The 15,849-nt window shown below is 39.2% G+C and overlaps 2 protein-coding genes across 2 annotated transcripts in view; one reads left to right on the plus strand and one right to left on the minus strand.

Moving 5' to 3' along the window:
- Positions 1-1,462: 1,462 nt before the first annotated feature.
- Positions 1,463-3,172, minus strand: CAPZA3 (capping actin protein of muscle Z-line subunit alpha 3). The gene is given in 2 exon segments (XM_043516849.1): positions 1,463-2,405; positions 3,002-3,172. A coding segment is annotated over 1 exon segment (885 nt). The 5' UTR covers positions 2,380-2,405; positions 3,002-3,172; the 3' UTR covers positions 1,463-1,494.
- A 1,423-nt stretch (positions 3,173-4,595) lies between these two features.
- PLCZ1 (phospholipase C zeta 1) overlaps positions 4,596-15,849 on the plus strand; it is a gene marked incomplete at its 5' end in the record, with an annotated part of 119,361 nt that continues 108,107 nt past the window's right edge. The window contains 2 exons of the mRNA XM_038403230.2: positions 4,596-4,766; positions 8,234-8,468. Of these exons, the coding sequence (XP_038259158.2) occupies positions 4,596-4,766; positions 8,234-8,468 (406 nt within the window). The remainder of the gene's footprint in view (positions 4,767-8,233; positions 8,469-15,849) is intronic.

Consider the following 15,849-nt stretch of genomic DNA (forward strand, 5'->3'; position numbering starts at 1 on the left):
TTTGCTTTTTACAGTGCAAATATTTGTAGTAAAAATAAATATAAATTGAGCACTGTACATTTTGTATTCTGTGTTGTAATTAGAAAAGGAGTACTTGTGGCACCTTAGTGACTAACAAATTTATTAGAGCATAAGCTTTTGATGAAGTGATTATGCTCTAATAAATTTGTTAGTCTCTAAGGTGCCACAAGTACTCCTTTTCTTTTTGCGAATACAGACTAACACGGCTGCTACTCTGAAACCTGTGTTGTAATTGAAATCAATATATTTGAAAATGTAGAAAACATCAAAAAATATTTAAATAAATGGCATTTCATTATTGTTTAACAGTGCGATTAATCACAATTAATTTTTTTAACCGCGCAATTAATGGCGATTAATATTTTTAATCGCATGACAGCCCTAGGTATAATTAAATTGTCAAAACTGAGAGAGGAGGTGGCCCAGCTTCATGTATTCTGCTATCCCATAATGACAGGTATTAAAGTTTCTTCTTGAACTACTAGGACACATCCCTGGTGGGACTTAGCATAGTTCCAACCCTGGCTGTAAAATAGATTTATGCCTCCTGTTTCCATGTCTCCCTTAATTTATGTGACTGCATTATATCTTTCCTCGAGATAAATATTGATATATGTGAACAAAACTTGGAGGTTGAGCTTCTTGGGTTTCAATGCTATTCTGAAAATCTCATATTTGTCCCTTAATATCCTTATTAAACAAGCATTACCATTTGCCCCAAAATGAAAGTTAACATAAAATGTGAGATTAAATTCAATTATTTTTATTTAAAAATGTAAGTCAATTTAAAACTTGTGAAAAATACATAGAAATATGACTTTCCATATAGTATCAGACAAGTGGTCCATCTAGGCACCTTAAAGACTAACAGATTTATTTGGGCATAAGCTTTTGTGGGTAAAAAACCGCACCTTTTCAGATGCATGGAGTGAAAATTACAGATGCAGGCATAAATATACTGACACATGAAGAGAAGGGAGTTACCTTAAAAGTGGAGAACCAGTGTTAACAAGGCCAATTCTGATTCTCCACTTGTAAGGTAACTCCCTTCTCTTCATGCGTCAGTATACTTATGCTTGCATCTGTAATTTTCACTCCATGCATCTGAAGAAGTGGGGTTTTTTACCCACGAAAGCTTATGCCCAAATTAATCTGTTAGTCTTTAAGGTGCCACCGGACTTCTCGTTGTTTTTGTGAATATTGACTAACATGGCTACCCCTCTGATACTATCCTATCTCTGACAGTGGTCAGTGCTAGCTGAATCAGAAAAAGAAGGGAAAATCCCTGCATTAAGAAAAACATCAACCAGTAATAACTTTTAGACATTACTGAACTAGATTAGATTCAAAGTGGCAACCTTGTGGTAAAAGGCTTTATATTCCCCATAGCCAGAAATAAGTCAAATGAATAAAATAAATCCACTTTCCACAGTGATCATTAGTTTTATTTGGACTATATTTTACTCAAACAGTTCACTTCAGGACACTCAGTGGCACCTCACAACTGGAAGTATTGGCTTTCATGCTCTGATTGGTCAGCAATTTATTCCAGTTAATGACAGTGCAAGTGACTGGGAGCTGCCTTCGTAGAATTTTTCTCCAGATTTCATCTGTCAAAGCTTGGAAGTTTTCCAGCATGGCAATGTGAAATTTGTTGTCTTCAGTTTTTTTGAGTTTCACAAAATCTATGGCCAACAGGGCTGGGTCAATTACATGCAAGGTCTTTTCAACAGTCTTGCAGACTGTCATGTGGAGATTAGCATCTTTAAAGTAGTGTACTTGCATATGAATGGCCCCTGTAACCTGAGTAATAACTGGAATCTGGGAAAAAGTCCATTCACCTTTCCAAAGGCAATTCCAGAAACCCAACTGTTTGTACTAATGACCCGCAATACAGACCACAAATATCTGCCCTGTTTTCAATGTTTTTCTAAACACACTGCAGTCCCCTGAAGGAAAGTGACTATTCATGTATGCCTTTAAAGCACTATTTAGGGCTGTTCTCCATAGCTCTGCCTCATCCCATGCTACCCTATGTAGTTGAAATTTGTTTGATATTCCACTCAAGTGATCAAATTTGAAAGAAAATTTATTTTTAGGGTCAAAAAAGCGATTTCCTCCTAGGTCATTGTAGCGAGTCACCAGCACATTGGTTCCTTCTATTCGGACTAAGGTGAAATTGTTCTTATTGTGATGGGCATAGACCTGAGCAGCCTCTTGCCTCATCAGATCATCGTCCTGGACCAGAATACGGAGATCTTCAAAAACACTGTAGAATTCGCCTGGAGGTGCCTGATACAGCAGATGGCATATGACCCACACTTTCTCTTCCTTAGACAAATCACATTTGTTGGACATTGTGGTACATTTCTGTGGTGGTGAACCTGAAATGAAAGCATGAACAATTTGCTAATGTGAAAATTGTTATTAAAATATTTTAGAATACCTGAGGATGTCACAGCAAAAACGTTTCTTGGTAACATCCAGAACTTTTGTGTGTGCTCTAAAGCTGTACCTGGAAAGATCTAGAAATATTAGTGAGATCAAAAGAAAATGATTAAACAGAGCTAGAGCTTTTGGAAAAATTGTCACAGTGGAAAATATTTGCTGGCAGCACACGAAAAATTAATTCTCCTAAGCTATGGGCATGTTTATGTTGTCATATGGAAGACGGTTGGCTAGGGATCGACAACTTAGGATACCAGAATGAAAACTCAACTATGGAGAGCTTCAACATGAATGTTTTAGATAACCAGAAACATACTCAGAAGATGCAACACTTTTGATAAAGCAACAATGAAATGAAAAGACTGGAAAATAATAGACATAGTAACAATAAAAATCACCACCCTGGAAAGCTCAAGAACTTTTGATGATGTAAGTTTTCTGAAATGGCCCTAAAAGCAGCAGAAGCGAGAACAGGTGGAAAGAGTTCTGGACAGATCTACAGCAGTTCCCAAAGCTTTATTAATTCACCTACCACCTTCTTAGAGAATTGTTGTGACATGAACAGATGGAACATCAAGTGCACATAGTAGCCCTGGCCCCCGCATCATGTTCCACACTTTGGAAACCCCTGATTTAGGGCATATGAAGGGCAAAAAGCAACCGTGAGTTTGTCAGGCACTTGAACGCTGGAGGAGGCAAGGGCTGCAAATGACCCTGGGAATATCCAGCTGGTTCAGTGGGGCTAAGAAGTGGGATAAATGGGCAGGGGGATAAATCCCCAGGGCGAGCCTGGGGCTTCTGGAGGGTGGGATGAGGAGGGCACTGCACGATCTAGCCATGGGGGGAAAGGAGGAAGGGCCCTGTTGGGCAGGTTCAGAAAGCCAGGGGGACACAAGGCAGCACGTGGTGGAACCCTCCGCTCTGGCGGGATCTAGACCCTGGGGTGGGATCCGGCTACGGCAGCTGAATTGGCCCAGTTGCCTCGAGTTGCCAGGGTACCGTGTGAGCGCGTGAGGGCGGGTCTCCTCGCCGGCCACGCGTTGCGAGGGGCCGGAAGGAGCGGGTGTGTCGCGTGGCCGCGGGAGAGCTGGCGGGTGTCCCACGTGGCCGGGCCGTTTGTGGCGTCACAGGCCCCCCGCGTGCCAGCCGGCGCTCTCGTCCCTCTGGGCAGCGGCGAGGGCGGTTGGTGGGGAGGGGGCGGGATCCCCGCGCGGTGGGGAGGAGGGGTCCGGAGAGGAGCCGGGCCGGGGGTGATGCCGCTCTGGGAGCCGCTGCTGACACCATCGGAGTGACCAGACCTCGGAGAGGCGCAGAGCGATGCGGAGTCCACCATGGAGGCCAAATATCCTTATCCTCGAGCCCCCACCCCCGCCGCGCGAACAGGGCGGGACAGACTCCCCCTCCCCCCTCCAAGTGAACTGGGCACGTCCCTAATAGAGAAGACCCCCCCCAGCTCCCCCGCCGCTCGTGGAGAAACACTCTCCCCGGCCAGGTCTCCCCGCCCCTACAGCAGGGAGACCCCCCCCCCCCCGAAGAAGAAAGAGTCCCCCCCTGCCAGTGATCTCCCCATACGCACAGTGCAAGGCCAGCCCACCTTCCCCCAGACTCCCCCCCCCCCGACACTGTTTTGAAAACCCGTTAAGCCCTTCTAGCCACCCCCCTTAACAACCCAAATCTTCTTCATTGTCACTCAACCTTGTGCGCTCCCTGTCCACGTTAGCCGGTTCACACCTGCCTCCCCATTGCTTTCACACTCCTGCACCTCTTCTACCCTTTTTATTACTTTCCCCCACTACCCTATTTTCTTTAATCTGTGAATCCCCCACCCCTGTGACTGTTTACCCCCATTAAACCCTTACTCCTTTTCACCTTTACTATCATTGGATGTCTTAACGCATCTGTTCCCATTGACCGTCTGTGCCATTTCATCTTTCTTATTCCTTTTTGCCTTTCTTCCCCATAGGCTGCTCTTCCTCCTCCAGCACCCCTTTAGCCCAGCATTGTAATAAAATAAATAACAGAAATATTTTTCAGTTAATTATTTGGAACCAGAGATGGAGAAAGTATAATAGTAGAAAAATCACTAATATGTTTGGCTTAAGAATCAAATGCATTTTCCCATATAAAAACTAATTAAATGCGTTACACGTTTCCTTAACCTGTTTTTCCTTACATGGTTTTTGTCCATCATTCAGGATGAGTTCAGAAGCGGAAAGATTAATTTAGACAAGACGTTGAAATTACTTGTTAAGTTAAACATCCCTTTTGATTACGTTCATGTAAAATATGTTTTTAAGGTGAGAAAATAGCCATGTATTGATGTAAGTATATTCAGAACGATCAGACACCTAAGGGACTGTTTGGTTGGATTTTTGTTTTTTTTTTTTATATATTTTTGTTAAATAAATGTGCCAAATTAATGGCTGAGTGGACAAAAGACTTGTATTTATCCGTAGCATGGATATCTCATAGGCAGCATCAATACTATCTCTTTCTTACTGCCTCCCCAACATGTTCTGGGATCATCCCTAGGTGGTAGGAGGAGAATTCAGTCTCCATCAATTCTAATGAAACTAAAAAAAGTATTGGTTTTGTGATGTTTACATCTTACTAACTGCAAGGAACTGGATTAACTACAAAATTAATTTAACAAAGGCCACTAATCAACCACCAGTTGGCAAAGGGTTTACTGCAGTGTTTGGATTTCAAACACGCTAATAATTGTCAAAAAGATAATTAACCAATAGGATCTCAAAGAGTCAAATTCGACAACTAACAATCAAATTTGTGTTAATTGTTATTACAAGAATAATAATTATTTGAAATGGAATGTGCATAGTTTTAAAATAACATTTGCAAGTCTCTAGTTTTAAATTAGCACTGAAAGCCTGGCAGTTAGATTTCTTTGTAGAATGGTAGATAATATCAAATTCCAAAAAGGTCTGACTTGATTCTATTGTAGGATGATCAACATTGAAACTATTGTATTGAAAAGAAATCTCTTCCTATTCCTATGCTTTCTTACTCTATGAAAAATTTTCTAGAAATAATGTGACCATTTATTTTTATGAAGTGGATATTTTGTGGAACAGAAAATTCATGGCAATATTGGTGTACCCTTGTGGTAACTTTGTGTTTATGAGGCACTTTTGCTGTTGCATTCATTTCATTTATTTGAAGGTGTTACCTTTGTTGTATGAGGCCATATGTGGCTTGGATTCTGGCTACCTGAAGAATGACTTCTCAAATCATAACACCACCATGACAGTTCAGGTTAACTAAGGTATTTCAAGATAACGCTCTCCAAATTTAATCACCGAGGCTGATGACAGAACATTTTTGATGGAGGACCCTCACCTCTGGAATTTACTTACTGCAGCAGTCTTACAAAGCCTGAGTGTGCTGACTCTTTGGACCCTCTTGAGAGTTAGCAAATTTTGTGTTTATTGCTTTTATGGTCTTTCTGTTATGTTATTTTCAGGGAGAAATTTTAGGTGAATGACTGTAGACTGAAAAAAGAATAATTATTTCAAGGAGTGGCCTGTGTTGAATAGGAATGATCTAATTGGATACAGTACTATTACAAATTCATTGCTCTTTAAGAGAGAGTTGAAGGGCTATGACTAAACAGTTCATTCTGTATGAGAGACCACATATGCAGATGTTTTACCAATGTACTGCTTTTCTTTTTCTTTCCTTTTTTTTAAATTTAAATGTCTTTTTCTGTCGTATTACTTTAGGTAAAATCAGAAGAAATGGGGAGATTAAGGTTTGTTAAAGAATAATACATTTTCTGAAGCTTTCATTTCAACAGGAAAGCCTTTTGTTAAACTTACTACATTTTCTGAATAGCAAAGAGTTGAGGTGCATTAATAAAACTAAAGATATTATAAGGAACTAGAGACAGAGAAATCTATAGATTGCAGTGCTATTGTAGCCATGTCGGTCCCAGGATATTAGAGAGATATGTTGAGTGAGGTAATATCTTTTATTGGGCCAACTTTTGTTGGTGAAAGAGACAAGCTTTTGCGCTTATAAAGACCTGAAGAAGAGCTCTTTGTAAGCTTGATAGCTTGTGTCTCTTTCACCAACAGAAATTGATCCAGTAAAAGATGTTACCTCACCCACCTTGTGTCTCTAATAAATCTGTAGTAATCTTTCTATCTAGGTACTTATATAGTCCCCATTACTGTAGTTTCCAAATGCTTCCGTGGAGTTGGAAAGTTGCAATTTCTCAGTACTAATAAATAAGTACTAATAAATGCAATTTCTCATTTATTACTAGCTTCATTCAAGCAATCAGTAATTAGATACTAGTTTGAAAAGGAATTAATAGATTATTGTTAGAAGCCCCCCAAATACTTTTCTGTTGCATTGATTTTGGTTACTTAATACAATTTTTAGTTTTATGCCAGTTTACACTTTTAGAAATTATTTCACTAATGACTAGATTGCTCAGGAGGGAACTAGTAATGTAATATTGAATCTTTCATCTCTAGGACATTGTTTCAAATCCATCCTAGATTGGTAGTGAACAAAAATCTTTATCAAATGATAGTTGGTCATTTTCCTTGTCAGGCCAGTTTTTACTAGGCACTAGTCACCATGGCTGACATAATATAAGGCACTAATTACTATCCTCCATGGTAGTCTCAGGGCTTAAGAACTGAATAATATTAAATTTCTCTCAACTACAGTGGTGATCCTTGTAGAAGAGAGTTGAAACACATTGGTGGAGGGTAGTGCAATGAAGTTTTTATTGAAATTTCCTGTGCTGTGTTTGTTTTGCAAATAACAGAGCTTGTTCAGTCACAAGGGCTAACACATTATGGCACCTTTTATGAACAATAATTTAAAAAAATTAAAGAGAAAAAAATGTACACTGGGAAAACTGAATTCCATATATTATTTAGACAATTTTAAAAGATAAATTATTTTGGTGAGTCTTTGAATAATGTGTATGCCAGAGATACTCAGTTACCCTCATTCTAATTTATTTCTACCTCTTTTTTCACCGTTCTTATTTTCTAGTGGCTTTTGATAATCAAACATTGAAATGAATCCATAGTCTAACATTTTAAAAGCTCCATTTACAAAAAAACGTGTATAATTTAGGAATTCTAAATGTATGAATAGTTGGTCAGAGCTTAACTGATCTTAGTCTCTTAAAAGTTGAGCAAAGTCATATCTTTAAATTTGAAAAAAAATCTTAGATGTGACCTGCCATAGGACTTTGATATTATGATAATTTGATCATTCTTAATTCACTTGTTTGAGGAATGTGTACTCTTCCTAATTTTAAAATAGAGCCTTACAGTATTTACAAAATTATTTAAAATAGTAACTGTTGATGTGTAAGAATATATTTACTTTTTCACTATCATGATAACCGTTCTTTGTGGTACAGTTTTATGAAATTAAAATACATATTTCAGTACAAGATTTTGTTTTGAATTCATGCATTCTAATCTGATAATATAAAATATACACAAATATTTTGCAATTGACAATATGCAGCGTTGTTATGCAATACAATTTAAACTTAAATACTTAAAATAATAGACATTTTTAAGAACCAAGGGCAAATTCTAAGATTTACTATCTGCATCACCTGCTAGAACAGAATAGTATTGGATCATGACGTTGTACTGAAGAAACATTATGTCTCAATGTTTTAACTGATATAATGGCTTTCATGTTACTTTTTTACATTTTAATGCAGTGGTTTTAATGTATGTTTGTATTCAATCATTTTTGTTTTCAGAAAACAAGTAATCAGCGGAAGACTGGAACTATTACTATCGAAGAATTCAGGGCAATTTATCGAGCCCTTGCACACAGAAGTGAAATACATGAACTTTTCTGCAGTTATTCTCCGAACCGCAAAATTCTACCTGAAACAAACCTGATTGAGTTTCTCAGAAAAGAACAATTTGTAATTGATGCTGATGAAGCAATTGCCTCTGAACTCATTGCAAAGTATGAACCCATTGAAGAAGGTACACTATATCTTTAACATAACACAAGTGTTGGATTTTCAGAATTTATTTTACTGTGTTACTATTTATGTATGTATGTATGTATATTTATTTTGGAATACTTAACTGACTATAAAAATATTATGAAATGTATGAAAAAGCTGTAAACTGTGTAAGATAAGTATCTGCTTTCCTAAATAAAGTAAGAGAGAATTTGAGATTTGTTAGTAAGCATGTGGACAGAATATTAGTTGTTTTTCAAATTCAGATCGTTAAACTACGATGGATATATTATTACAAGAAATCTTTAATACATTCACCATAAATTTATACAAGATATGGCTCAAATGTAGCACATACAATTTCCTATAGGTAGGTGATTCAAACTCCAGTATTGTACCCCAGACCGGTTCAAAAGTTGTATAGGGTCTCCTGTGTAGAAACATTTTATGTAAGATCATGAAAAATATGGCTAGTTAAAGCCCTGAATATTTTGTTAGGCCCATGTGAAATGGCTCTTGCTGTGCTGGGCTGTAAAACTGTCTGACACTTCTTGTTGATTGAACTAGTCTATCAAAACTCATTTTGTTTTATTAATCAAGATGAATTTGAATCATGCGCTAAAGAGGTGAAAAATGAAAACTGTATGTCCTTAGCCAAATATCCTCTCCATCATATGATATTACTCTTCAACATTAGCTTACAATAGAAAAATAAATATTTTAAAAATGTATTTTAAATGTGCCAAAGTAAAATGAAGTTTTGAATCATTACTTATTTTGTAGCTAGAGACCTTTTTTAATTTGTCTTGTTGAAACTTGAAGACTAAGGACAATAATTATTAAAACAAGAATAAATCATATCAGAACTAAATTATATGCAACTTACTTTAGCTTAAGAGATCTGTTTCACAGCCACATTAAAATGAAGATTTTTTTTGTGAGCTCCTTAATAAAAGAGTTTGATTTTGTTATGTTACTTGTAAGTCGGTTTTTGTTAATATATTGTTATCAGTTCAGTACAAGATAGGTCATAGCTTACATGTCTCTGAATAGTATAGCTTTTGATACATTACTTCAACCATGTCACTATTCAAGTCTGAATGTGTGTTTTTAAAATACTAGTAAGTATCTACGTTTCTTTCAAGTAGTGAGAGTCATACTTTTGGAGTGGGTGCTTCTGTGGTTTGAACGTTGTAAGGTAATTTACACATAAGACTCACAAAGTTTGCTGCTCCCGGAATATAAGATTTCATAATTCTTTTCTTGTCTCTTAGGCTATCAAGGAGTGGTTGGACTAAGGCTTGGGGGTAGTTTTGCTCAGGGGCAGATCCTTTTTTATTACTTGGTGGGTTTTTAATTTATCAAAAATTATATATAGGGTATACTACAAAAATATTAAAAATAAATGTACTAGCCTAAAAGTTGTCATCTTATATTACTTTTTTCCATTCTCTGTTCTTCTTCTGATTTCATTCTTTTCTTAATTCCATTTTGTTTTTCTTATTATTTTCTGTATGTCCCCTGTTCCTTGGTATTCTCCTCTGCCCAGTTTCTCTTCCGCTCCAGTTTGATCCATCCACTGGAAATAAAGGGAAAAGAGAATTGTTAAGGATCATATATCCCATTGGCTCTTCCCACTGGCTCTCAACTTGCTAAGAGATGAATGAAGTACTTATGTGAAGATGGAAGATCTTCAGGGGTCCCTGATCTCCCTTTCTAACTGCTACCTCACTGCCCTGGGTATAGCGTCTGGGAAGACTATGGATTTGTTTTGCATGTAATAGCCCAACTACTTCTGCTTCAGTTTAGAAAGTGAAGGCTGCCTTAAGTGATGTAGCTTCTCTGCTGAGCTTCATTGCTCTGGTGACAAGAGGCAAAATTTGCAACTCAGCTGAGAAGAAGCAACACGACGGCTAATTATACCTCTTTTTTGGGAGCTGAAGTTCAGACATACCTCTTGAAATTAACCTGGGTGGGCTGCCATATGTTAGGTGATAGATCTCCCAGCCTGAAGGGCAGTCTGTCTGTCACAGTGATCTAGGATTGCAACCTGCACACCATTAACAAATATAAAGCAAGAAGTCACAGAACACAGGTCCCTCAAAATGAAGTAGTTGTCCTATTATAATAACATTAAAATTTGATTGTCTTTCCACATTAAGATATCTTGGCGGCTTCATTTTCGAAAAGACAGAGCTGCTAGACTGTGCATCAGAACTTTTATTCTTGTATTACAAGAATGAAACTTATGAGCTGAGTGCAGTTTATATACTACATATGAACTATAGTCCCTGAACCTTCCCACAGCACTTTCCAGAACTGTTGAGAGAGCTCTCTTTCACTCTCCTAAGAGTCTTGCACCCTTCTTGCGTGACTTCCTTTGCTTACGGGCCAGCTGGCCTTTTCAACTTGGAGCAACTGTAGGCTCTGTATTGGTTCTGCCCCACTTCCAGCTACTGTAGGTTCTCTGAGCTGTTGCTTCCCAGCCTGAGGCACTGCTGACAGCAAGCTGAGGAAAATCAAAGCTCCAGAGGGGGGAGAGAATATTCCCAGCTGGCAATATAGAGTTTGACTCTATTCTCATGGTCTTGGCATAGAACCCCCTGTTGGCCTTCCTGATAATACAAGAAACTGAGAGATTTTTGATGCTTTATTAAACATTTCTCACTGTGCAATCAGAGCTGTAAAAGCTTGGCATGCAGCCCATGCCATTCTGAGGTTTTATTTCAAGATAGAAATCTTACATTGGAGTTAGTCACCTTACAGTTTCTGAGATGTAATGTGTTAATACTATATTAAGTAAAACTGCATAAAAATGCAGTTTATTATTTTTGTAAAACTATTTTTACTGAATAATATGGTATAAAGTATTAATAATAGTCTGGTCTGACTACCCAAGAACCTTGTGTTTATCCTTGTAATGTCTAGTTTTAATTTTAAATAGTACACCAAATACTTGTTTTGTTCATCTGTGAGGAAATTGTCTTAATAATTGGAAATAATATTCAATGAACACCACTGTGGTTCATGCTTCTGTTAATCAACAGATAATCCCACTCAGAATTATTTAGTGGAAAATTTCAAACACAATTGACATGATAGCTGACTCATATGTAGTATATTATTAGTCAATTTTGTGCAACTGTCATTCTGAATTGTGTATAGAATATTCTTAATCAGGATGACCTATTAAAATCCTGTGTCAACCTAACCTTATATATTGCAGCAAGTAAATGAAGAGGACAGATTTTGACACTTGATTGACTGGTTCACGATTAGTAATAGCCATTTTCTGATAAGCTTGATAGCATTGATATGTTAAGGTGAAAACAGCGAATAGTGACCCGGCTTTATATATGTACACTACATAAAAATATCTATGAATGTTAATATCTGTGAAGGTAAGAGACTTTTTAAACATATGAAACGAGATAATTATAAATTTGCTAATCATATGAGGGAGCTTATATGTGTGTTTATTCCACTAACTGTGGAATTAAGTTCTCAAATTTGCTTTCACAATTCAAATTTCAGACAAAAATACTGTATGAATGAGTTATATGGTGTGCTAAGGCTTCCCAGTTTTGGGAAGTGCTCCATCATGAATATGAGATTCATACCTGACAGCTGTCCCTTATTTAACTTCCAAATTTGACCTCTATTCTATACAAGCCTTCTGTTATCTCTCATTTATTGTTATAAATTTAAATCAGAAGACTTGAATCATAAAGTGAGATTAAAGAAAACATCTTTAATACTAAATTAATGAGTTCTATATACCTTTAAGCTCTGTATTTTTCTTGTATGATCCTTTCTCCAGCATTTGCTTGGATGGGATTTGAGAGATAAGATGTAGATCTATGAATCAGACATGCCAAACCTACCAAAAAAACAAACAAACCCATGGTAGAAATTGGGCTTCTTTTTGGCTTAATTGGCTTGTGAGTTGCTTGTTGTCTAGTTTTAGGCTTGTAGCTTGTTTGGCTTGTAGCTTATTGCTTGTTGCTTCTTTTTTTTTGATTGGCTCCCAGCAATCGGGCAAGAGGGGGAGAGAGTCAGGGGTGCACAGTGGGCCCACCACAGTCCCAGACTACACGCTGGGGGGATCTAGTCAGATAGAGTGTTGGGATTCTAGGGATTGGCTTGTTTTGGCCTTGTTTTGAAATGGGATTAGCTTGATTTTTGGCTTATTGTGAAAGTCAGGGTGCTTATTTACCATGTGAAAGTTGGCAACTGTGCTATGAATGCTTATTGCGGTCCTCTTCACTATTTTTGAAGTGGGGGCCATTTTGCAAAAAACCTTCAATGTGAGAGCCACATCAACCCGACGGTTGAACACTCCCAAGTTCTTTGTTGGTTGATACGGTAATATTACCGTTATCGGAAATATTGCTTGGGCTGCAGGAGGGAGTCTGGGAGGAGACTCAGGGCTGGGGCAGGGGCTTGGGGTGCAGGAAGGGCCATGGAAGGCTGGCTCTGGGAGGCTGCAGGTTGGGTGGTGGAAGAGCTATTCAGAACCTGCCCACTGTAGGGGGCAGCACTTACTTCGGGTGGCCCTGGCCCAGCCCCACGATGCTCCTGGAAGGGGCCAACATGCCCCTGCTGCCCCTGGGGGGGCACGTGGTTCTGTGCGCTTCCCCTCTCTGCAGGCACTGCCCCTGCTACTCCCGTTGGCCACAGTTCCCAATTCCCGGCCCTTATCCCCTGGGATCGTGAGGGCATGCTGGCCACTTCCGGGAGCAGCGTGTCTCTGTATAATAAAAAAATTATTTTTTTAACAAGTGTCATCAGCATGGAAGCATGTCCCTTGGTATGGTGGCTGAAGCATGAAGGGGCATATGAATGTTTAGCATATCTGGCACATAAATACCTTGCAATGCTGGCTACAAAAGTGCCATGCGAACACCTGTTCTCACTTTCATGTGACATTATAATTAGGAAGCAGGCAGCATTATCTTGTTTGTCTTAGTGATTGGCTGAACAAGAAGTAGGACTGAGTGGACTTGTAGGCGCTAACGTTTTACATTGTTTTGTTTTTGAGTGCAGTTATGTAACAAAAAAAATCTACATTTGTAAAGTGCACTTTCATGATGAAGAGATTGCACTACAGTACTTGTATAAGGTGAATTGAAAAATACAGTAACTCCCCACTTAACGTCCTCTTGCTTAACATAGTTTCGATCTTACATCCCTGCTCCATTACAGAACACGCTAGCTTAAAGTTGTGCAATGCTCTGCTATAACGTTGTTTGGCTGCCTGCTTTGTCCACAGCTGGCAGCCCCCCATCAGCTCCCCTACCACTCCCCCAGCACCTCCTGCTCGCTGGCGGACCCCGAGGAGCAGTGCCTTCTCCCTGTTCTCCCTGCATCCTGCCCACGGCAATCAGCTGGTTTGTGACGTTCAGGAAGCAGGGGAGAGAGGGGGAGCCTGCACGCTGAGTCCTCACTCCTCCCCCCCTCCCCCTTGCCTCCTGAACACCGCAAACCTGCTGATTGCTGAGGGCAGGGAGCATGGAAGGGAGGGGGAGGAGCAAGGATGTGGTGTGCAGGCTCCTCTCTCCCTCTCTTGCCTCCTGCCCATGGCAATCAGCTGGTTTGCGGCATTCAGGAGGCAGGGGAGGGAGGGAGAGCATGCAAGGACATGGTGTACAGAGTAAAGGGGGAGAAGGTGGTGGTGGTGGGGAGGTAGGTTAAGGGTGGGAGCTTGGGGGACAGGGTGGAGTGGGTGGGCCGAGGGTTGAGCCCCCCGCCCCTGTGCTTGCACAGTACGGGGAGCTGCCACTGCTGCTACGCAACGTACTTCTCCTAGCCTATGGCACTTTCAGCCTCCTTGCCTGTCTCATTGTCTCCAGTGCCAGTGGGCTGTGCTTGTGTGAGGTAAGGTGGGGGCACCTCCCATTGCTTCATTGAAGAAATAAAATGGACACCGAGTAGAATCAAGCATGTAGGTTTATTACATACAGCACTGACGGAGTGTCACCTTGCTTATTAGGCTCAGAGACACTGCCAAACAATTGATTACAATGAATTATACGGATTTTCCATGGGCAGAGGGAAATGACGGGGTAGGTGGTCCCAAGCCCCTGGATAGGTCTAGCAGTAAGACAAGCACAGTAGCCAATAGTCAAAGATTACATAATGTCTCCACCCATGGTTTCAGGTTAACAAGAAACATACAATTAGTACACAGGTGTTTTTCTTTAAACAATGTATAAAGTGTATGAATATAAAATATATATGTTGAATTCTGATTTGGGGTCCATAGGAATGAAGTAGCTCCTCTGATTGTCCAACAGGTACATACCTGGGGGTTAGAACAAAAGACATTGAAAAGTATATGGCTATAGAAATTATCTTTTAAGTTGCCCATTTGTGTTTCTAAAGACAGGCACTGGTATCTGGGAAAGGAAACCTCTTCCATAAACTCAAGGTTGGTGTGTGGGGAGAGCATGGCTACCTCCTCTTGCAGAGGAGTATACACAGACCCAGACATAGGGCCTCTTTCATTCCTTTGGTCTGTTTGCAGCTTCAGATAAGAGTGCCAATTACTGCTCCCCAGGTGGCTTCTTTTAGCTAATATTGTTCACTGTTTGCTGGTCCTCTCGGCCTCCTGACCAAACTCTGGACTTTGGGCCTGTAAAAAGAGCTGACATAACCTACATCAGGTTTTTACATAAACAGCACATTGATTTTGGCCCTTCATTCATACTCAGCAATGATGTTCCCATTGCATCATACTCAGCAATGATGATTGTAGTATTAATTTATTTTTTTTAATTGTTTAAAACTTATACCTGTATTATATTGCTTATTTAAAATTGTTTAAAATATATAATGTCTTTTGTCTGGCAAAAAAAAAATTCCCTGAAACCTAACTCCCGCTATTTACATTAATTCTTATGGGGAAAGTGGATTCGCTTAACATTGTTTCACTTAAAGTCGCATTTTTCAGGAACATAACTACAATGTTAAGTGAGGAGTTACTGTACTGTTTATCATTTTTACAGTGCTAATACTTTAATAAAAAATTATAATATAAAGTGAGCACTGTACAGTTTGTACTCTGTGTTGCAATTGAAGTCAATGTATTTGAAAATGTAGAAAAAATATGTAATAAATTTCAGTTGGTATTCTATTGTTTAACAGTGTAATTAAAACTGTGATTAATCATGATTAATTTTTTAATCGCAATAAATTTTTTGGAGTTAATCTCATGAGTTAACTGTGATTAATCAACTGCCCTCAGCAAAACACATCAGCCAGGCATCTAAAACAGAGGATTCTCTGTACCACCTCTGAACCTCAGTCTACCCCAACAAGTATCCCATCTCTAGCTGTGTCTGATTTCTGATGCTTCAGAGGAAGGTGACCCCCTCCCACCTGCCAGATTACAAATGTGC

This window comes from Dermochelys coriacea, chromosome 1, assembly GCF_009764565.3.
Source record: "Dermochelys coriacea isolate rDerCor1 chromosome 1, rDerCor1.pri.v4, whole genome shotgun sequence".
In the NCBI taxonomy this organism is placed as follows: domain Eukaryota; kingdom Metazoa; phylum Chordata; order Testudines; family Dermochelyidae; genus Dermochelys; species Dermochelys coriacea.